General features: G+C 32.8%; 1 protein-coding gene across 1 annotated transcript in view; it reads right to left on the reverse strand.

Annotated features, from left to right (window-relative positions):
- LOC149540367 (wax ester synthase/diacylglycerol acyltransferase 11-like) overlaps positions 1 to 22,007 on the reverse strand; it is a 35,441-nt gene extending 13,434 nt beyond the window's left edge. Inside the window, exons 1-5 of the mRNA XM_089799571.1 lie at positions 21,781 to 22,007; positions 20,234 to 20,827; positions 19,841 to 19,913; positions 19,682 to 19,761; positions 19,339 to 19,536 (exon numbers count right to left, since the gene is read on the reverse strand). Coding sequence (XP_089655697.1) covers positions 19,339 to 19,536; positions 19,682 to 19,761; positions 19,841 to 19,913; positions 20,234 to 20,827; positions 21,781 to 21,978 — 1,143 coding nt within the window. The 5' untranslated portion in view covers positions 21,979 to 22,007. The remainder of the gene's footprint in view (positions 1 to 19,338; positions 19,537 to 19,681; positions 19,762 to 19,840; positions 19,914 to 20,233; positions 20,828 to 21,780) is intronic.
- Between the last annotated feature and the right edge of the window lie 2,602 nt (positions 22,008 to 24,609).

Below are 24,609 nucleotides of genomic sequence, written 5' to 3' on the forward strand. Positions count from 1 at the left end.
TTGACCTTTCACAGGGCATCACTTCAGAAGAGTGAGAATGATTAGCATGTTAATGGTGACTTTTCCCAAATTGAGTTTTTCATGTAAAATCTTAATGTCAAATGTGTTATTGAATCTGTTATATTTCATGTTTATATTTTTGCAAAGTTTTTTTGACCTAAGATAGTAATCTACAAGTTTAAGTGATTGTATGATCTAGTGGATGCATGCATGAATATCTTTTATGGATATGGGTTCACTAAGCTATGAAAATTTTTATTTGTACATCTAGACCTTGGATAACTAATACACCCCCCCCTCTCAGTTATTCTAAATAATTCCAACAAGTATCTAATTTGAATGTTACTTAACTCAACTTGAATCTAAGGTCTACATTCTTAGTTTTTAGTTCAAGTTCATTCTTACTACAATCTTTCTTAAGGCTAAACTTAAGTTCAACGATTTTCAATTCATGTTTCAAGATTTTGTTTTCTTTCTTGAGATGTCCTACTTCATCATTGTCACTAGTCTACACAATTTGTTCCTTGCTAGATTTATGGTCATCAATCTTTTCCTTTAGTTTGACAATGTAGACTTTTCATCTTCATACCTATCTTTCAGGTTATCTCCTTCTTCTATAAGAGGTCATTTTGTTTAAGAGCTTCTACAAGATTATTCTTCAACTATTCCATATCTATCAAGATCTTACTCAAGTTATTAAAATTCTTCAGAGTAATTGTGCTCTGATACCAATTGTTAGAAATAGATAATAATGATAGTGGGTGGGGGGGTGAATTGGTATTCTACAAACTTCTGCCCACAACTGAATATTGTTAATTACATTATTACTTGTATATGAAAGTAAACCAACAATGTTGAACAATAAATATAGCCATACACATAGAGAACTCATAACACCATTATTTTTTAACTAGGGAAACCCTGGCCAAGGGAAACCTCCAATGGGGATGATACCCACTAGATGATCCACTAAACAAAAGAATCCTGGTATGGATATTGACCTTGTTTGCAGTCTATAAAGTTACTATAGTTTCTGCAGTCCTTGTCAGAGAACTAGGCCTTCTTAGAAGCATCAACTCTGTTAGGAGTTTCTTTAACCCTATAAGGAGTTGGCAACTCAAATACAATGTATGCAAGAAGAGCCCTAACATGAATTTATACAATGAAGTTCTTTACAAGAATAGACATGCATAAAATAATTCATCACTATTGTAATTCACACTTTCTCTAATCATACATTAAATCTTGCATCACATAGTTTTCATATCATCTCATTGACTTCGCATCTATCAAAAATATCACATAGGTCACATATATTGCACACTAATCTTTGCAAGATAAGATCTTTACTTATACCTTTCCTATTAGAAAATCTCTACTCAATCGGCCTTCATGTCTTCACATGCTTGACTTAATATAAAATAGCTTATGGATTAATAACCATAAAGTAATCTCGTCATGAATTAGTAATTATCTTGTTACCAAAATAATTCCTTAAATCATACAACTCAATTTTCTATTGTGTTCTATTTTTCTCTATCAAATGCCTATTCTAGTATTTCAATCATATCTCGTGGTGTAGTATGCATACACATTTGTGTACTGGCAAAGGTCATCACGACACGATCATGGTATTCCCTCAATTGTCCATAAGCTAGCTCTCAATGATTCATCTGTACTCTTCACATCTGTCTCGATACTACTAAAAATTGTCTAACACTTACAGAAAATTTTCTAACTCTAAATGTATGAATGAAATGTTGAATACATGTTTCCGTAAATGACAACTCTCAAGATATCTATTTGACCATATTGCCAACAAGATGAAATTATGCTAAGTATGAATGGGCGTAAAGTAAGTTTCCAAGAAAGATAATGAAGATTAAGTGAAATGATGTCATGAATGGAGGGTTAAGCCAAGATTAGTTGGATGAAGTATAAAGGAAAGAAACATATAACTAACACGTCATGAATTGGATGGTCCGCACCTAACATCTCAAAGCATAGAAATAGTATTTTCACATCAAGAGGAGGAAATATAATTTAAATTTAAATTCTTTCTAAAAGAACAAGGAAAAAATTCATAGATAATCTATCGATTCTATTTGTGCTTAGTACATTTGACAAGGACAATGTGTGAAAGAGATAGGGATTCAAGCTAGACATACCTAGAGAATTCAAAATATTGAATTCTTAGATTAGGAGTCATACTTGAGTAATCAAGGATCTCCTATAAAAAAAAAATCTTTTGAAAGAACAACTTAGATTGTAGAGTGCAAAAATCAAGGAGCCACTGAGCTCAACTAACTGTAATATCAAGAGGAGAAAGGTGAAGGAGAGGCTAATAGAGTTGAGTGTTAAGAAACTATGTTGGAGTGAGCTAAAAAGTTGAAAAACATTATAAAAAATAGTGTGCAAGCTAGAAGAACTAAGAACCAAACAACATATGTTTGATTTACAAAGCCAAGGAAGAGAAGAGAAAGATACAAATAGGGTCAAGACCATTGAAGTGATCTATATCAAGCTAAACATAGTAGTTATTATGTTTAGATCAAATCTCTATTGTTCTATAGTCATTACAAGAGCAAGTCTCATCAAGGGATACACTTAAACATTTTGTTTTATTAAATCCTATAGTAGGGTGGCACATTTTTTTTTGTTCCAAAGTACTCTAACCAAGATCCTCTCAATAGGGAAAAACTCTGACACGTTACTAAATCCCTTAACTGAGTGACACCTGGCAATGTGTTGGCCCCTAATTTAACAATGATTTTAACTACCAGATAACTTAAAACAAAATACATCTATGGATACACTTGAAATAAAACCTAGGCCAACTATAAGGCTACACTCCTTCTACACTGCAAGCTCTACAAAACCTAGGCATGTAGACCTTAGATTCATCCATATGACTAGTGAAAAAATATACGTCTAAATATAGACAAAGCATATTAACCCTTGAATTTTCTTCACTCATGCAATGAAAAAGGTATGAAATAGAAAATAACATGAGTCATGCATTCGCAAGCTAAGTGAGGGTTCTTCTTTTAGCTCTTCAACATAAAAGGGAAATAGATTTTCATATTTGAAAGATTTTAGAATAACCCAAATGTGAAACAAAAAAGTATGCAATCTCTAATTGAGATTAGTGCTTAAGCCATTGGGTATCATACAAAATACAACATACATCAAGATATTAGTGATCTATTTATTCACTTTGTGAATCAGACATCATTCTTCATAATAAATCTCATACTTATTAGAATCCTTCCATAAAATCTACAACTATGTCAAAATACATTAGGCATTTACTTGATTCTTTGAATCAACAAAAAAATATACTAAGACATAAAACCCTAAACAAGTTACAACTAAGATCTATGTTCTCTGTCCATAAATCATAAAAGATTCCAAACATCTGATATAGGAGACAAGAATTAGAATGAAACTATTTTCATTTGTTCTTCTATATTCATTTCCTTGAGACAAATAGAATCAATACACATGAAAATAACTCATAAAATACCAAATAAACTGGAACTTATTACAGTGACTTCATTATTGTTATTCAAACAAAGAGAAAATATAGAAAAAGGTAGAATCACAGCTAGAGCCTTTCTAAAAAGACTAGAACAAAACCTATAGAAAGAGAAGAGAAGAGAATATGTAGAAGAAAGAAGTTGGGTCAGATCTGATCCTTGGTTGCCACTTTTCATCTTCATTCCTCATCTTCTACTAAAGGAAAACATCTCTCCTCTTTCTTCAACTAAAACCCAAATATGATCTTTACATTGTTGCAACCAACTAGTGAAATATCATCTCAAAATAATGAGAAACCCTCTTGGAGAAAAGATCAAACACGCTATTAAAACAACTACTAAAAGTCCTACCAAACATATTAGAAGGCAAAATAACCCTATTGGAGTAAACTTCACCAAGTTTAGCTCCTACCTAGATGGTAGATTCATAAGAAAGATCTCTAGCTATTATGATTGAAATATGAACAAATAGGAGTGAAAGGAATTTGGAGAAGACCTTGTTGGACAAATCCTTGAATAACTTTTTACTCCAGACAATTGTGTGCATTTGGACTACAAAAATGGAAACTTCACTCCAAGACTTTTCCAAAAATATATGATATGCATAGGTTTGGCTAAGATTTGATGCAAAAATCCTTTGTTGAAAACCAAGTAGGGGAGAAAATGGATGTGCAGGGTTGTTTTAAAAAAAATGAAAAAATTACAAAGTCCAAACTTTATAATATTTGAGCAGTCCATTTAAAAATGTGTGGGACTCACTTTAGATTTAAAATTCCTTTAATTATTTCTTTATAAGCCTCACATTTAGAACAAAAACTTCAAAATTCATTTGAAACTTTTACCTTTGAAAATCCCTCCATTTTCTCACCTAGTTGACTAGTCAAACTAGCAAGTGACATGTGTGACCTTGTGATTGGTTGCTCCTATCTTGGTCAATGTTACATCACTACCCAATCAGCACTCCCTAGTTGATTTGCTATGTTAGTGCCATGTGGCATCCTGTGATTGGTCCTTAGATCCCTGCCCAGTAGCCCACCTCATCTAGCTCCACTGAGGCATCCTTGCCATGGATTGCAATCATGCTTCATCATGATGATGTCATCATTATGTGCAAGATTGTGAGATCTTACTACATGTCATCCATTGACATCACTATCTCTATCCTTGACTGCCACATGTCACTCTTTGATTCACCAATGTCACCACATTGTCAGTAAACTGAGTGCCATATTATAAACCTTCTTGTTGGTCACTCGGGCTCACCATGCCATGTGGCACTATCTTACATTATTTCAACTCTAACACACTGGGATTGTGGGTGCACACACATGTGCCACCTCCTATATAGTCATATCGATAAATCATGCTGCCTCATGTCACCATTACACTTCATCGTATGCCTCGAAAAATTCTCTTGCAAAGATGTACGCACTCAATGCCTATTCATCTACTCTAGTTGGTTGCCTCAAAAAATTGCTACAACATGAGGTAACACTTTGGGTCCCACTACACACATGAGCCTCTGTATCTTCAAACCTAATCTAAGACATTTAGCTTGTGAACACTAGTTTTTAAAAACATCGTGGCACCCCACTTTGTGAGCAATGTGGGATAAACTTATCACACTTATTTACACAAAAATTTGTGTGTCCTTGATCACCGTAGCCATTTCACACTAATGACATTGATCTCCAATAGCCCTTTTTGAATCTTGGCTTCTCCTAAGTCATAAACATGAGTTGTAAATCTACCATTTTTGTCGCTTGCCAAAATGGCCTTATGGTGCTCGAGTTATAGTTTTTCTTTGTGCCTCTCTACGCATTGAGAAGTCAATGTACATCATAATTTTGCAAAAATTTACATGGTGCCTTGATATGGTGCTGGACAATCATAAATAACTCATCTATTTTTGTGTTTTTGATAGCCAATTAGGAAATTAATTGAAAAATGGAGGTCCCTCACCCTATTAGCAATCATGTTGCATCTCCATGTTAATGCTTTCCAATTTGCAAGGGACTGAGTGTGCAAACTAATTGGGAAAGTCCTATTAATGTGTGGTGGGAAGCCTATGAAACAATCCATTTAATATTCTTTGTGCTTGTTGCAAGCTGGATTAGACAAAGAATCTAAAACTAGTGGTGTTGGGCCAATGGTTCTTGTCATGATAAGATTCAATGCACAATTGCCTCTTGTGCAACCTGCACTCCAGCTTCCTCCATTGGCCTTCAAACCTGCACTTATTAAGAAATCCAAAAAAATATCTTCAACATATTGATTTCTAGATCAAGATTCAAAAGATACAGCTCATCAAAGTTTCTCCTTTTAATTTATCCTACAAATTGCATGTTAGAAAGTGACAAAAGACGTTTGGATTTGGCTTTGAAAATAGGTCAAATAGACACTTGGAGAAACAATATTCAGGGTATTGATTCATTCACATATGGATAATATATAAGTGCATTTTTAGCTCATGAAAATAATTTGGGCAAATTTGGCAAGTGTGCAAGGTTAGCTTATGGGAATTGTAGAACTAGATACCAATAAAATAATTTTTTTTGCAAACAAAATGGACCTGGTAGAGTGTGTGCAAATGGATTGGTGAAAACTTGAAAATTAGCACAAGTGAAGTATTTTTAATGTAGTACACAATGGTACAAATGATTTGGGTTCACCAATCATAGCTTCAAAGTTATAACATCTCGAACGGGCCTTCCTATCATTCTGCGCATTTTAGTTACCAGTAAAACTTAATAAGTTGCACATTTGGATTTGCATTTAAAAACTAGTCAAATAGATTTGTCATAAGCTCAAATTTGAAATATAAAATGTCACTGATTACCCAAAAGGCAATGTTAAAAAAAATTTCTCAATAGGGTAAACTAGTCAAAGTTATGACTGGTCAAATAGGGCTACTTGTAAATTATCATAAAAGGAAATAGTTTTTTGCCAATGGAATCAGCTTGAGGAACTCATCAAACAGATTCATCAGACTTGGAAATTGAAAAAATAGGATATTATTTATGACTACAACATATTGGTATGATAGTTTCTCCAAAATAATCAATGGGTCATAAAATATTCACTGTCAAAAAGGGCTCCCCATAATTATGAACAATGTGCATCAACATGACAACAACAAATAACCAACTTTGGAGAACTCAAAATCCTATCAAAACATATTGAAATGACTCAAAATATGAAAAATAGATTCTTTGATATGCATATTAGGCACTCCCAAAGTGGGGGGTAATGAAACTTTACCAGGTGTAAGATATTCAAATATAAACTAGCCTTCTAAATTCTTCTCGACACTTGGGCAAAAATGCAGATTTGACAAGTGCTCAAAATGGCCCTTCACAAAATGACTTGGAATTGCAACTTATCATCATGAAACACATGTCTATATTAAATTAAAGGTGAGAAACATTTGAAACACATCTTATGACTCAAAATGACAATTAGACACACACATGATAAACATTTTTAGGGATTCATTTTAGCAAAAATTTCAAATAGTTATTGAAAATGTGCTTGTGATTTTGAGTCCCAACACATTGTCAATGTAATCTTTTAACAGAGATAAGATCTTCATTGGGTCACTTCAAGTGAAATATTTGTGAGGAACATCTCATATATTGTGGTTTTTTGACGTAGTTAGGTTTCCATGAGATAAATCTATGTTGTGTGATATTATTATATTTGTTTAATATTAATTAAATGAGTTATAGAGTCATCAGTAACAACATGCCAGTGTGAAAAGAAAGAAAGGTGAAACTATTTGAAGTTATCTATAATATAATTATTAACACTCGCTCCCCCACATTATATTCACCTATGAGTAGACCAACAATTTCTTTCATATTTTAGGTCCTCATAAGAAAAGAGTCTAGTAACTTGAGGCTAAAAATAAATATGATCAAGATAGAAGCACCAAATTTTTCAAAATAAATCTACAACCTATGGTGTAGAAAGATGATAATGCATCTAAGAACTCTTGTAGAAGGGTACTAAAATCAAATTGAGACCAAATATGTTGAAACTACAGCTCCACTCAATGTTAACCATGTAAAGGACAAAACTATTTACCTAGCTACCATGGATACTCAAGTTGGCACATTGTCATTTGTTGAGTATGAAAATGTAGAGGATCTTGAGACCTATCATGACATATGAGAAAATATCAAGATCTTCTCTGGTGAAGACAATCATGTCTAGAAGGCTAAAGATGACAATTTAAGAGAAAAGTATGACAAGATGGGGATACATAAAGGATAAGACATCAAATAATATGGCAAAAGGGTGAAAGATGTGATGCTAGCCATCTGAGCTATTTGATGGAAGATGATGCAGTGACTAGGATACTGAGAAACTTTCTACCCAAGTATCCCATAAGAGTCTCAACCATTCAGTAATTGACATCGACAAAGAAGGTCAAGATATCTCTAAATGTTTTGATAGGGAATTTTAGTGCATTTCAGATAAGAAACTTTGACTGAGTGATGTATATACCATATTTCATCTTACGTACTTGCAAACCCACAAATAACTTGATCTCTTCAAACATAGACATCTCAAATTCTTACTTCATTTCATTTGTAAAAGCCTTATATAAAGTATCTTCATGTCTATGATATCATCAACAAAAATTTCAAATAACAAAATACCTTTTCCTTTCTCTATCCTCAAGTACATATTATTGTTATCATCAGTCCTCTCAAATCCATTCTTCACAAGATAATTATGAATTCTCTCATACCATGCTCTTGGTTCTTGCTTCAAACCATATAAAGATTTGTGTAGTCTACATACCATGTTTTTGTTGTTAGCATCAAAAAATCCTGCTGGTTGTTCTATTAAACCTCTTCCTCTAATATACCATTTAGAAATGCAGACTTAACATCCATTTGATAAACTTTGAAACCTTTGTATGCATAGTAAGAAAGTAACATTCTTACTCATGCAAACCTTGCAATAGGAGTGAATGTCTCTCAATAATCTATCTCTTCTTCTTATGCATCCTTTTTCCTTGTGACTTCACCATTTTCCTCTAACTTGTTTCTATATATCCACTTGGTGTCAATCACATTTTTGTAATTTGGTCTAGGAAGTAGAGTCCATGTCTTATTTTTCTTAATTTGTTAAATCTCTTCTTTCATGGCTTTACTCTAGTCCACATCTTCAAAAGCATCTTTCATTGTTTTGGGTTCTTACATGCTCAAAAAACATGTATCATTTCTCAACTTGTTTCTTTTCATTGGTCTAGCATCTCTATCTCCAACTATTTGTGTAGTAGGGTGATGTTCCTTGACATACTTAGACAATCTTGCTTTAGCTCTAGCTTCTATGTTTGGTCTCTCAACTTTTAAATCACTGTGTACCTCTCTGTTAGCTAGTTCAATATCTATTTCATGTACACTAATCTCAAAAATAGAATGTACCTCAACTTCATTCTGTAATTTAGCACCTAAATGTAGCTTGGTTCCTGAATGCAACGCAACATTCATAGTATGTGACTCAGCAGTCACTAAAACTTGATGTGGATTTGCAACTTGATTTACAACATCTTCTTCATCAAACATACCTTTAGAAAAGTATACAAATGATTTGTATTCTTCTAGTTCCTTCATAGGTTCAGCCTTATATACTTCTATATATTCATCAAATTTCACATTTTCACTTTCCACAACTTTGTTAGTGTTAGTATTTAAACACTTATAAGCTTTACTTCTTGTTAAATAACCAAGAAATATACCTTCTTCACTTTTTGCATCTAGTTTACCATTCTTTAAATCTTTGAGAATATAACACTTACTTCCAAATACCTTAAAATATTTTACCTTGGCTGAGTATCCATACCATATTTTAAAAAGTTTTGAATGAGTAACTTTATTGACTTCTACATGGTTCAAGGTATAGACAAGTGTACTTGAAGCTTCTCTCTAGTATTTCAAAGCAACATTTTTCTCCATCATGAGTGTCCTAGCATAGTCTATTATAGATATGTTCCTTCTTTTAGCAATTTCATTTTGTGGGGGGGTTCTAGTAGAAAATGTCTATCTTTTGATTCCTCGATCATTACAAAACATATCAAACTAATTTGATGTAAATTATCCTCTTCTTTCAAATCTCAAACCTTTCAGACTTTTACCTATTTCCTTCTCAACTCTTGCTAAGTACCACTTAAACATTTGGAAAGCATCAGATTTCTCTTTCAAAAACACAACTGTCATCATTCTAGAATAATCATTAACAAGTAGCATAATGTACTTATATACTTTGTAGCTTTGCAATTTAATTGGTCCACACAAGTTAGTATTAACAATCTCTAATATTCCTTTAGAGATATGAGTCTTACTCTTAAAACTTGACTTTGTCATTTTGCCTAATTTACATTATTTGTAAATTATATTATTTGGCTTTCTCAACTTAGGCAAACCTCTAACTCTTCTCATGTTACCAATACTAACCAAGTTATCAAAATTAACATGACATAACCTCTTGTGCCATATTCACACATCATCAAATTCTACAACTAAACAAGTAGCATCCTATATATCAAGGTAGAATATATTACCTCTAGTTTGATCACCTTTTCCAATCAAATTTTCATCAATATCATATATCTTAGCAATTTTGTTCTCAAACTCAACCTTAAACCCAAATTATTTAGTTGTAACACTCTCAACAAGTTATAGTGAAATCCTTCGACATAATAAGAATTGTCACATAAAATATTTTCTATAAGCTTTATAGAACCTTTTTCTTCTATCAGACATGGTGCATCATTACCAAACCTTACACTATTTCTATCATAATATATTTCAAGATAATGAACTTACTTTTATATCTAGTCATGTGATGTGAACACCCACTGTCAATGATCCATATAGTAGTGCAATTGCCCAATCCTTGTCAGATTCATCCTTCATTGCAACATTCACCATTTCATCATCATGATTGTCAAATTCATCTTTTGCTTCCTCTTCAACAATGTAGCAAGAATTCTTTCCTTTGTCTTTGTATTCTTTGTTGTCTTCATCTCTTCTAATTTTTTACTTGTCACCACCTCTATAATTCTTCTTCTTTGGACATCTAGTAGCAATATGACTAACCTCATTGCAATTGAAACACATGACAGGTAACTTACATTTAAACTTTTCTTTACCTCTATAAAATTTCCTTGCTAATAGTGCTCCGTTGATGTACATCTTCCTTATTTGTATCTCTGTCACTAGACACGTATTTTATCTTTCTCTTCTCCTTCTTCTCATTAGTTTCCTTTAATGATATTTTAACCTTGAAAATAGATTCAATATCATCAGGTCTATAATTATCAATGTTAGATAGCTCAAAAATAGTTAGCCTACCTAGCAAACCTTCAAGAGTTAGATCATTCCTTGGGATACATCTCAGTTCTTGTATTGTAGAAACTCTAATAGCATAAATAGGTAAAAATGTTCTCAAAACTTTACGTAGTATAGTATCATCATCTATTTTACCAGTAGCTCCTCTTATTACATTAACAAAACCTTTTATCCTAGAGTAATATTGAGCAATATTCTCACCTTCTTGCATTCTCATATCATCAAACTTACCTCTGAGACTTTCAGCTTTGGCTCTTAGAACATTCATGTCACCTCCATAGATAGTGTGTAGAGAATCCCACATTTTCTTGACTCTATCACAACCTTTGATATCATCAAGCTTGGCATAGCTTAGGGCAGAGGCAATCTCCAACATTGCCTGGTTGTGTTCTTTCTTCCTTTTTAGATCTTCAGTAGTTAGGGATCTAGTAGGATTGACATGCTCAGTAGCAATGGTAGTTTGTGCATGATCTTCAAGACCTCATAGGTGTAGCTTCATCAGACTTTTTCATGCAAGAAAGTTATCTCTATTAAGCTTGGGTTCCTCTCTTTTTGACATCTTGATTTTTGTGCTTCTAATACCTTCAAACTAGTCCTCTTAAGCAGATGGCTCTGATACCAATTGTTGGAATTCTTTAGAATAACTGAGAGGGGGGTGAATGAGTTATCCAAGGTCCATATGTATAAATAAAACTTTTCATAGCTTAGTGAACCCATATCCATAAAACATTTTCATCATGCATGCATCTATTAGATTATGCAATCACTTAAACTTGTAGGTTACAGTCAAATCAATTTTTAGAAATGTAAACATGAAACATAACATATTCAATAACACATTTGACACAATGATTTAATGTGGAAAACCAATTTGGGAAAAACCACTAGTAACATGCTACTCATTCTCACTCTTATGAAGTGATGCCCTGTGAAAGGCCAACCATGTTAAAGGTTACAATGCACACTGTTAAATGTGACCTGATTAAAGGATTTCAATCACCCTATTAGGAGTTAGCCTTGTTAGAGGACTTCAGATCATTCACTTGGAATGTCACCTAGTTAAAAGATTTACAAATGGTTGTTAGGTCAATTTTAATCCAAAGGATTTACCGTAGACTAATACAATGATTAGAGAGTAACAATTAGGCTCGATCTAATAACAACTTAGAATTCCATTTGTACATTACAAATCTCTATTTTAGTCCCCCATTCTACTTGGCTTTCACACTCTTTAGCTTTGGTAGTTTTTTCATCATTCAAGCATCCATACCCTTAAGCCTTCTTTCTTTTCTTGCCAATGCAATCTCTTCTCTTAGGTCACTAAATGAAGCAAATACCCTAGACTCCTTGTCTTCCTTAGGTTCAAGAATACATCATCTTCTATGTATCTTTGAATTTGAGCCTTCATAGCATTTTGCTCCTCATTTTCTATTTTGGGTGTTTATATGCAATGATTCTAGGGAGATGTGGAGTTGAAATTTTATCAACTTCAACAATTTCCAACTTCATTGGTGTAGTAAACTTCTTTCTTAGAAAAAAACTTTTCTTCTTCTTTGCCATAACACATTCCTTGCATATCACTTTAGCAAGCTTCACTATTTTAGGCTAATCTCTAATAGCAAGTGTAGTACTCACTATTATCAAGTTTACCAAATAAGCATGTCATCTCTGTAGGAATCAACTGAAAAATATTACCTAATTGATCTTGTCCAAGTATCAATCAACTTACCATCTTTATCCTTGATAATACATGTTTCTCTCATTATCACTTTTTCTCAACAATATTTCCACACTAGATTTTATATCTTCATCATTTGCATAAACACATTCTCTAGGCCTCCTAGGCTTGAAATTCCTTTTACGCTTCTTTACTCTCTTACGACATTTGGATGTATAATGATCAAATTCATTACAAGTCCAACATTTAAAGATTTTCTTACCTTCAAGCTCTCTTCTTACAAGTAGGGCAATTCCTTCTTGAATCTTTCTATCTTCCTCTTATATGTTGTTTCCAGTATAATCTCCACTAGTACCCATAGTCCTATTCAATGAAGGTTTCACACTCAATGCATTGAATGTAGTCTCAATTCTAGGCAAATCTCCACTTTGTCTAAAACTTATCTCCCCTAATTTTAATCTTCCAAGAAGAGTCTCTCTTGTGAAATTAATTTTGAATGGTATAACTTGGTCAATCATCCATGCTATCTTGTTATATATAGGTGTCAAAGTTTTCAAGATCTTCCATAAAAATCTATCTTCATAATTTTTCCCATCACACACCTTAATTTCTATAGTAATTCATGATATTCTACCAAAATAACGTCTTATATAGATTCATCTTCCATCATTTTAGCTTCTTGAAATAGACATATTCAATTCTAGAATCTAACCTTCTTAGCATGCTTATCACCTTCATAAGTAGATTCTAAAGCTTTCAAAATTTAATGAGATAATCTTAAATATTTTACTTGACTATGCTCATTTTCACGAAGGGCTGTCAAAAGTGCTTCCCTAACAAGCATGTTACACATGAATAATTTTCTCTTTGTTTCAGTACAATCTTCAAAATTTTCTTCTCTTATCACTTCTTTTTGACTTTTAGTGATTAACCAATATGGTTGACCCATACATAGAAATGTGTCTTCATCTTTTCTTTCCAATTCTACTAGTTGATTCCATCAAACTTTAGAGTATCCTTTCTGAAATGACCCACTATAGATCTTGTTAAGCTATTAAACTTTTCCTTCAAGGACTTGATTCTTTAATACCGATTGTTAGAAAGTAATGTCCACCAAGATAAATAAGAGGGGGGTCAAATCAATTATCCAATTAAAAAAACTCTTATTAACCTTATTAAAAATGAAACATGTAATCAACAAGTGCAATAACCGTACAAAATTATCTAACAAATATGTTAACTAGGCAAATCCTTGATCAGAGGGAAAACCTTGATGGGGAGTTACCCACAAAATGATGTACTAATATATATAAGTTCCTCACAAAAGGATGAACCCTATTAGGAGTCAGTGAAATACATTCAGTATATATCAATCCTTGGTAGGAGACTTTGAATACTTGTGAGGATATTCTAATCCTAATTGGAGTTGTGCCAACCCTATTAAGAGTTGTGGAAGGAAGAAGGAGGCACTATCCAAACAACTTCAAAGGAAAGACAACTGAACTCATTGTCCAACTAGCCTTTGTATTATTCCTTTTAAAACAATACCAAATGATTAACTATTCACCAACACTTTCTGCCAAATATAACTTTTCTCTTTCACTGTGCCTCTGTTGCACAAAAAATCTTCTCTGGTCTCAATACTAGATCTGCATACTTGCATCACACAAATATCTTAGATCTCTCACTTGCATGTAATTCATACTTACAATTCACTTATATTCACTCACACTATCGTTAACCACAAGGAAAACAACTTTCCTTTATACCAAATCTTCAAATTAATTTATTGAGTCAACCTTGATGCTTCCTCAATTTATAATTACAATATAACCTCATCAAGATAAAATAGTACACATTGTATTACATCTTTTCATAATTACATAACACTTTGAGCACACAATCTTTATAAATCTTCACACATACAACCTCAAATTTCACATGCTCAAACATGTCATCAACATGATGTCTTCTACCTCTGTTGCATTGCACTTAATTAGATTATACCCCTATTAGGAGATGTAATCTAATTACCAAAAACCACTTCTTAGGAACTCTGTCTTTATACTACCTTCAGTAAATCTCAAATAATGGTCACCGCTCTTCAACTATCTACATGCATACTTAATCAAATCATAAGAACAATCTATAGAACATATCCTCAACTACTCTTAACCTCGTCTTTAATTCTTAGACCTCGTGATCTAAATCTCTCTTTTTTTCTCTATTAGTCTACACAAAATAACCTAGATGTTGATATCAATGACAAATAAAACCATGAATGCAACATATAGTCATACTAACAATCTCCCAAATGATGCAGCAATGCTAGGATACTCCCCCATAGGAATATCATCAACATTAATGCTAACAACTCCAATGATTATTGATTGTAAACTATCAAAGGAAGATGAGAGTTTAGAAGTAAATAATACTCTTTACTAATCCATGATTCGTAAGTTGCAATACATAGTGTACAATAGACCAAAAATTGCACAAGTTCTTGGGATAGTGGCTAGATTCCCAACTAATCCAAAGGAATCATACATGGTCATTGTGAAGAGGATCTTCATGTATCTTAAGGGTACTAATGAGTATGGTTAATGGTATCCTCACAAAAGGATCTTTGACCTCAGTATCTTGACTAATGGTGACTAGACAAGGAATATAGATGGTAGAAAGAAAACAATTGGTGGTGCATTCTTTCTTGAAGGACAAATGGTGGCATGGGCCAACAAAAGGAAGAATTTCATATCTTATTCGATAGAAAAAGTTAAGCATGTTGCACAAGTAGTAAACTGCATTCAAGTTGAACTTGGATCAAATAATTGCTTAAACGAATTCAAGAGAAGATAGAGGAACTAGTAGTTATCAACTTGATTTCAAAAGTAATATTAACAAATCAAAGAACTCAATTATATACTCAAAGAGTAAGCACATATAAATTAAATAATATTTTCTCATAGAGCATGTGCAAGCAAAAGAGGTAAGGTTGGAATATGTACCAACCAAAAAATAACTAGTAGATATATTCATAAAACCTCTTCAAAAGGATCTACTATTGAGTATCTCAAACAGAAATTAGGGTTACTACCCCTACCAAACCCTAAGTAAATAAGAAAACATGTACATCAACCCATGGTCTTGAATGACTTAGTTGTATTGGGCATTGGTGAGGTGGTGGACTATTCCAAAGGGGAGATGTCATAGAAATATTAGGTGCACATTTGACATTGTTGTCAAAGGGGAAAAAGTTAGAAAAGAGATATTAAAAGGAGATAAATTGAAGAGAAGACTAAAAATAATTGTGAGAAAGAAGTTAGAAACAAGAGCAATGCAACACAGTAAAAAAGCCATGATCAAGAACTAGAAGAGATAATGCACTAGGAAGAAGAATCAAGTCTGCAACACGTGGCGAGATTCCAAGGGGAGGTGATGAGCACAATCAGAACAAGGTAAAATCATGATAATTTTTTTATATGTATGAAGTAATTTATTGAAGACATCATGTAAGTTGTAATGACCAAAAGAGATGCGTAAGTGCTTCCATTAATGCAAAAGGGGTATATTATTGACATAACTATCAAAAGTATAAAGGAATCACTTGTAAGAGTATCAATGTGGCTATTTATGATTTAGTTGTCACTGATGTCAAAAATGAAGACAAAATATTGACCAGTATGGAGGCATGATTGGTGAAGCAAAGAAAGCACACATGTGTGACTCTAGTCCACAGTGGTGACCAATGAACTAAGAATCTATCAAGCCAAGTAAATATAGTAGAAAGAGAAACTATACTTAGATGAAATCAAGCTAAGTATCAATGCACATGAAGTAAGGTGTCAAGAAGTCTAATGAAGATTAAGTTACAAGCTAGCACAAAGAAAGGATTACGCCATGATAAGTGGATCAAGTACATACTAGGTAAGAAACATGAGACTGACATGTCATGAAGTAGGTTCCACACTTGATGTCTTGAAGCATGGAAATGGTATTGTGACATCTAGAAGAAGCCAAATTTGGATTCTTTCCAATGAAACAAGGCAATAAATTCATAGATCTTTCATGAATTTTGTTCATATAGAGAACATTTCACAAGAATGACATGTGACATAGATAGAGTTGAGTGATCAAGGATCATAGAAGAATTTCATTTTGAAAGAACAACTTAGATTGCAAAGTGTAAAAAGAAATAAGCCACTAAGATAAACTAATTGCAATCTCAATAGGAGAAAGGTGAAGGAGAAGGTAAAAGAGTTGAGTGTTAAGGAATTGTATTGGAGTTAGTAAGTAGGTTGAACAACATTATGAACAAGATTTATGAAGAAAGAAGAGCTAAGCAATAAAGGAACCGTGTCTATGTTGTAGAGCTAAAGGAGAGTAGAGAAAGGTACAAATAGGTTCAGGGGAATTCATGTGATCTATATCAAGCTATATATAGTAGATGTTATGTTTAGATAAAATCTTTGTTATTTTATTGTCACTACAACACAAAGTCCCATCGAGGGTAAACTTTAAGAAGTTCTTTGTAGTAAATCGCCTAACAAGGTGGCACATTTGGTTGTGTTCCAAATTACTCTAGGTAGGATGCTCCTAATAGGGCCCAAGACTCTCACAAGTCTTTACTAAATATCTTAGCTGGATGATTCCCTACCATCTCCTTATAATCATTTAACAGAGATAAGCTCTTGATCGGTTGCACTTTAGGAGAGTGCAAACTTTGTGAGGATCGTCTCACATTCCATGGCTTTCACCCTACTCGAGTTTCCATGATATAAATCTATGTTATGTGATGTTATTTTTATCTTCATTATTTTTTCTTAATCTCAATTGGTTGAGTTATATTCATCAGCAATAACAAACTTATTGTGAAAGGAAAGAGAGGTGAAAGAATTTGAAGTTATCTACAATATACTAATTCACCCCCCTCTTAATATATTCACTTGTAAGTAGACCAACATAACTTTGGTAGGCCTCTACAACTATAGACCCAACATATTTCTTGGTGATGTGTGCAAAAATTCATGAAGTGTATCTTGCAGACATTTCAATAGGGTTTTAAAAAGTTTGTAAGATTAATTTTCACATTCTCTAATACTTAGATCAATTATTTTAGTCTCATTTTTTTTTCTCACATATGTCATATTCGATATTTTCATTTTTCAATACCTTGGACCTTTATAGTATGGATTTTTATATCTTACTCATGCATGGTACATGTGTGGAATCCTTGCCTTTAAAATTGTTGTAGTAGTTCTTGACATGCATATCCTAGACAAAGAGCCAACAAAGGTCTTAGTTTGTCTTGGTTGTGTTCTCTTTAATTTATTTAATCTAAATATTTTTATCATTTTATTTCAATTCATTAAGTTGAGATTTATATAGATTTTTAATCTAGTTAATCTAATTTCTATTTAACTTTAACTGAATCTAACAAGCTCACTAGAGTTCTAGTATGACCAAGGTGGAATTGTTAACAAGTTGGCAAATATGAAAGCGTAGATGTTGTCATTTATGGAAACATTAAATAAATATAAGGTCATATGGAATTTAGTTGATATGAAAATTGTTGAAGTATAAATTAGAAATATATATGGAAAACAGTATATTTAGCAAGCTTCACTAGAGCAATATATATTGCCAGGATTTTATATTATGGTAGAATAGAGTCTATAGATGATGTACTTATGTTTTTTGGTAGTTAGTTTATAGTTGGAATATGTTTTGGATTGAAAATATGAAGCTTGTCCTACATCCTAGAGTACATAGCATAAGGTAGAGATTGGGTAATTTAGTTAAGGAATTGAATTATCCCATTACTTGCAATGTAGGGACAACATCCTAGATGTTCACACTCAGTTAGCATATTTTAGTGATATGTTTGGGATTAGTGTTTATATGTTATATCACGAAGTCTGAATGGATAGAATAATTATATGGGCATATAAGAAGACATTTTGGATATGCAAAGAGATACTATTCTATGTTTATGGTATGTGAGATTAACATATGATGTTATATCAATGTATTGATGGTTAGATGCAATTAGATGTTGCATGAAAATGATCAAATGCAAGATGCACAAAGTACTAATAGGATATTGAAGATATCAATATACTTTATTTTTATATCCTCTTAATATTCCTCATTTCTAATAGGATTTCATTTGATTCATGCCTTTAGGTTTCATCAATCTCAAGAGTTGTAAGTTCCTTTGTGCATACCTTTAATGTTATGAATTTATAGGGCAAATATCTAGTTCCTACTGATCTCACCCTTAGATTTAACTTGACACTAGGAATTCTATCCAAATTTGTGCACGCATAATTTATAGAAAAAGTTTTATCTTCTTAAATTTATTGCTCAACACTCATTAGGTCATTGATTGAATCTAGTTGTAAAATAAACAATCAAGAATACACATCTTTTTATTCATTTCTAGTTAAAATATTTATAGTACATTTCCCTATTGTAAATAAAATACAACACTTTTTCAAATTTTACTTTTAATTTTAGAAAATCATCTACATTAGAAAATAACTTTCTATTTTCTATCATATAATTGCTACAATCATTATATGAAAACAATACATTTTTAAAACTTTGGTAAAAAATATATTACAATATATTTGTGAACTTCCATAATTATTATTAGATACATCCACATAATTTGCACTTGTTTATCAATCTCTTCTTTTTTCTTCGAACTTTCATTGGTAAAATGACGATATTTGTAAATGAATTGATATTCTCATACCTCGTGCCCGATGTAGTTGATCAGTCGACAAGTGAAATGCACTTCAAGTGACATCTTCTTCTTATCCATGATTTTTTTGGCTCCTCGTACGAAATCTAATGGGCTCTCCCCACTCGCGGTGAGCATGGGTACATGTAAAAACCCAGCGTGGTTTCCCCACGGTACTCGACTTTCAGGTTTCATCATGTCTTTTGTATCCTGCGTAAAAATATGATATTTTCCACTATGAATGGTTTGTGAGAGATAATATTTCTTAAATTTAAAGATACATGTTCACAAAGAGAGGCTGAGAATACAAAATCATCCCACAAGTTTAAACCACACAAAACAGATTGCACACGACCTTAAATCCTGATAATGCTCTTGTATTAATGGTAACAAGCCCTGTTACTCTTGACTTTCTCATTTCTTTACCGTTTCCTCCTGCAAACATTATGCCATTAGTTTAGTATTCACAAATTACAATCAAATATATGAATATATCCATAGTTGCAATTCTCACCATGAAAATGGGTAAGCTGTAGATATCGGTGAAAGCCATAGAATATCACACCCATTATCACATCATTTACTGTCTGCAATATATATACCAATTCTGATTATTCAACACCTATACATAAGGTTATTGGGAATAGGAATGGCTATTCCAATAACAGTTCTTTTCAGAATGGGTATAAGCTAATTTTAGCGGTGAAATGAGGATATGTATTCCTATTCCCTATTCCAATTAATGAACCAAACACAAAAATAGAAAATTTATTCTAAATTTTCTATTTCTACTCCAACAACCAAACAGACCCTAAAAAAGAAAAACAACACCTACCCAAATAAACCAAACAATATGAACGAATTAGAAATTATAGATATAGAATGCGAATAAGATGAGAAATGTTACCCCGCCTAAAGAATTCTTTATCTTTTTGATATCTTCCATTTGGAAGGTGACATGGCTCATAACTTTAGGCAGCATCTCTAGTACCCCAGGAGGTCCTCGAATGGGTAGTTTACTATCGTTTAACAACATTGATGTTCTCAGCAATGTGCGAGTGAAATCACAAACAGTGTACCATAAAACAAGCACAAGCACAAATAGCCTCTGGAACATGGAATACATAAACTTGATCGAAAGCAATGGTGGAGGAACATTGGTGGGTAGAGATTTGGAAGAAGGAAAGGTGAGGGGAAGATTTGGATCATCTGCTCTCGTGGCACAACATAAGCATAAAGACATGAGAGAAGTACCATCGCCTAAAGAATGATGTATGTTTAAAATCAATGTGGCTCTCGCCTTGCTTGTATTGTAGTTGAGCAAATGGAACTGCCACAGTGGCCGATTCACAGGAAGAGGAGTAAGGTGTATGTTACAGATATAATCCTTCACAAAATCATCATATTCGGTCTTGTCTGGAGGAAATTCTGGAATAATCAAATGATCATCCACATTCACTTTAGTTTTTATCCAACGCAGTACTCCATGTCGGTCTTTGCTCTGTCATAAGAAAAGCTGCCACTTCAATATTGAACTGTTTAAACGTTTCATTTTAATACTAAAAATGTTAAATTATCAAAGTTGATTTATTTTTTTCAAACTTAATTTTTTCTTAATGTCCTTAAATATCACATCTTGTAAAAGTAAGTTAGCTTTGATTATTTAATATTTAGGCTTAAAATCAATCGTGCTAGTGATGTTTACAACAGAAATAAACAATTAATGATATTTTTAAGAAGGCTAAAGAACTAGTACATTGCTATTAGAATTTAACTCTATAATATTTGAGTCAAACTCATTGACCCATGTTTTATGAGTAGGGATTCATACATGAATCCATCTTTCATCAGAATAAACTGAAAACTTATTACTCATTGAATCTAGGTGATGCTCAGAGGTGAAGCAGCAGGACATCCAAGAGAACACCCACCCATCCTTTGTGAGCATCACCTAGATCCAATGAGTGCTAAGGTTTCGGTTTATTCTGATGAGAGATGTATCGATCCAATGAATGCGAAGTGTTCCATTTATTAGATTCATGTGTGAATCACTACTCATGAAACATAGGTCAATGAATTTGACTCATACTAAACAGTTAAATTCTGATAGCATTATCACAATCTGACTTGTTATACAAAATATTTGCCCATTCTGAAAATTTAATATGTATTTCTAATTAATAATTTAAAAGAATCCCCTAATTCACACTCTAATTTTATTTTATTTTGTTTGAATAATTATTAGATATCAACTTACAATAAAAAAAATATTTTAAGAACCAGCTATTATTACAATTATAAAATAACCAGAGAGAAAGCAGATAACCCACACAAAGATTCACATTACACCATCAACACAACAATAAGTCATATTAGCCTAAGCCAGCTCAAAATCAAAATAAATAAATAAATATTTCAGCTAAACATTCCCCACTAGAAAGAGAAACGCCATACCATTATGCTACAAAAGCGGTCGTTGGCTGCAGGCAGAAAAATAGTTTTTATGAAATTCTTAGCGGTAAGGACATCCATGTTTTGCTCCAACTCGAAGATAGCTTGGACACATAAAGAAAGAAATGGAGTACTCAAAACCTGGCCAATGGGGCTTACCGCCTCGCCTACGTTAGCATCCTCGTCCAACTTTACTTCCATTGTTTATACAACAACAAAACCTCGTAATACCAGGTGTGCTTCTGAAATGCTGAAACAAATGCCGACATTTAGGTATCAACCTTGTGATTCTATTTTTTATATGTACTAAAGTAGGGGAAACTATTGGATGGAATTTATTAAAATCAAACAGAAAGAGTACATAGGAGCAGATGATACATTGAATAGCTGCAGGAAGCTGTCCTTACTTCTTAAAGGCACAGCTATGGTGCAACTTATTTGCACAAGCTGGAATGTATGCCATACCAATTGGATATGGATGTCATGTGTATATCAATCTCTCAGGTACTGTTCCATATATATTGGTATTATTTGATGTTTCTGTCCGTAACTAAAAAAAATCAAATGACTTTCTAAGTTTTAGTTTTTAAGTTTTCTTGATCATATGAGACTTTTGTTGGAATAGGCTGAGTCCACGTCTTTATTTCTCTCTCCTATTGCAACTGAAACTGCAGTCTACCTTGTATATATCCATAATAAAGTTGCACAGCTTAGTCTGGTTGGATCTTCAACCATGTCTCCCTTCGTGTCTTTCTCCATCAATAATAAGTCCATCCAATACCTAACTGGGGGCATGTCCTCGACCTAGTTCTAGAACTGGATCTTGACACGCCATGTCTCAAAAGAGTACGAAAAAGAATTTTATTTTAACAATCTTCAGAGAAACAAACAACAATCGAGCGATACTCATCATTGGACTCCAACTATTAACTCATAACTTGTAATTCTCAATCACATTGTTACCCATATCAAAACTTTAACTTATCCATAAATCTAAACAACGAGAAAAACACGATAAGAGGATCATTGGAAATATATCTGTGCATCTGGTGATAGTTTTTTATTGATTATTGGAGTAAATACATTCATCAATTTGATTTCATTGTTATTATGCTCTTGTGCTATTCCAAGATGTCTCACTAGTAAAAGTTAATCGCTCCCATTTATCACTGTGACTAGAATAGCTAGGATGGAACAACATAACTTTTATTTGTTTGTTGTTTGTGGGGTGTTTTCTATTGTACTCACTAAACTTTTATTTTGGGGTATCTATGCCTAAAGGTCTTTTGGAGTATCTATGCCTAATGACCTTTATGCATCTATTGAGGATTCCATGTTGACAACTTTGATTGTTATACTATTATGTCGATCATGAAGAGTCACACATATCTTTACCTCAAATATTTGTTCATATGATGCATTGGAAAATATGAACCTTGTTTGTTGATTACACAAATGAAACCTAGGTCATCTTGGTTCAATTATACCTAGATGCTTGTCAAGTTTACAATATTAAAATCCATATAAGGAATGCTCTGGTCATCCTAGTTTAATTATACCGTGATGCTTGTGTTCCCTTATGAAAATAAAGAGCCTAATGATGATAAAAATTCATGATACCTTCAAAATCAAGATGTTACAATGCAAAGGAGAATGTGAACTTTTGTGTTGCATTTATAGTTTTCATTTACCTATCCATATTAATTTTCCATTCCATCCAAATTCTTTTCATTTTGAGTATGTGAGGTTACTTTTATAGATTACTAGTCAATTCTTATAGATCTTTTATTTTCTTTCATTAGGTATTTTAGGGTGAGAATTTTTTATTATCCGGATTGAAGCTATTGGAACATTAACCAAAACCTTTCCATTTCATATAGAATTTCATCATTAGATGATTCATTCACTCTGTATATTTTGTGTGTATCTAGTTACCATTATAGGCTAAGTCATCATTATCCTTCATTTTTTACTCATTTTCCATTAACATTTCTCATTTTAGGCATCCATACATGGTAAGGAAAATGCATGCATAAACTAAATAAAATTTATCATAAACCATTTGGAAATATTGCATAACATAAAATGCATATATATCACATTTTCATCTCATCAAAACAAACCATCTAGAACATAAGAAAATTAGATTGCATCACATCATAAGAAGATCGTGAAGCATGTATATAAATGAAAATAACATTATGTCAAATGATTTCATACCATATATTACATAATAATGTATCAATATCCATCATAAATAGTCATCATAGAAAATCCATATAGTCAAAAAAATTATAAGTGTGTAATGTCCATAGTCCTAAATCTAGGCATGATTAAAAATCATGTACAATGTCCAATAGCTGATGATATACCATGATAATAAAAAAATATGTATTACACAGTCCATCAAAGTACAAAAAGCTTGTCCAAAGTGTATACAAATAATCTAACTAGTGCTACCGTCAGGCTCTATATGTCGATCTCAGTGTCCAAAGATTGAAGGTCATGCACCCTCTGTTGCATTGCTCTGTCCAATTGTCTTTGGTTTGGGATGTATGGATGCCACATCACCACTCTCCTTGCATGACCTGCCAAACATTCAACCATAATAAAAGCTCTCTCTAAAGCTCCCCATTTTCTGATCCCCAGGGACAACCCTCTTGTAAGCCTCCCTCTATTAAGTAATCTCTCTGCCCACTTGTAACATCAACCTCATGCTCTCCATGTTCAAAATTAGTGTCTGAGATCTCTCCATCTACTTCAACAAACACTCAAATGCCCCTAATCTCTCCAATGCTCTATCTCGCTCTCTAAGCATGACTATCAGTTGAC

This window comes from Cupressus sempervirens, chromosome 9 (genome assembly GCF_028749045.1).
Source record: "Cupressus sempervirens isolate cs-2001-9-10 chromosome 9, ASM2874904v1, whole genome shotgun sequence".
Classification (NCBI taxonomy): Eukaryota; Viridiplantae; Streptophyta; class Pinopsida; order Cupressales; family Cupressaceae; genus Cupressus; species Cupressus sempervirens.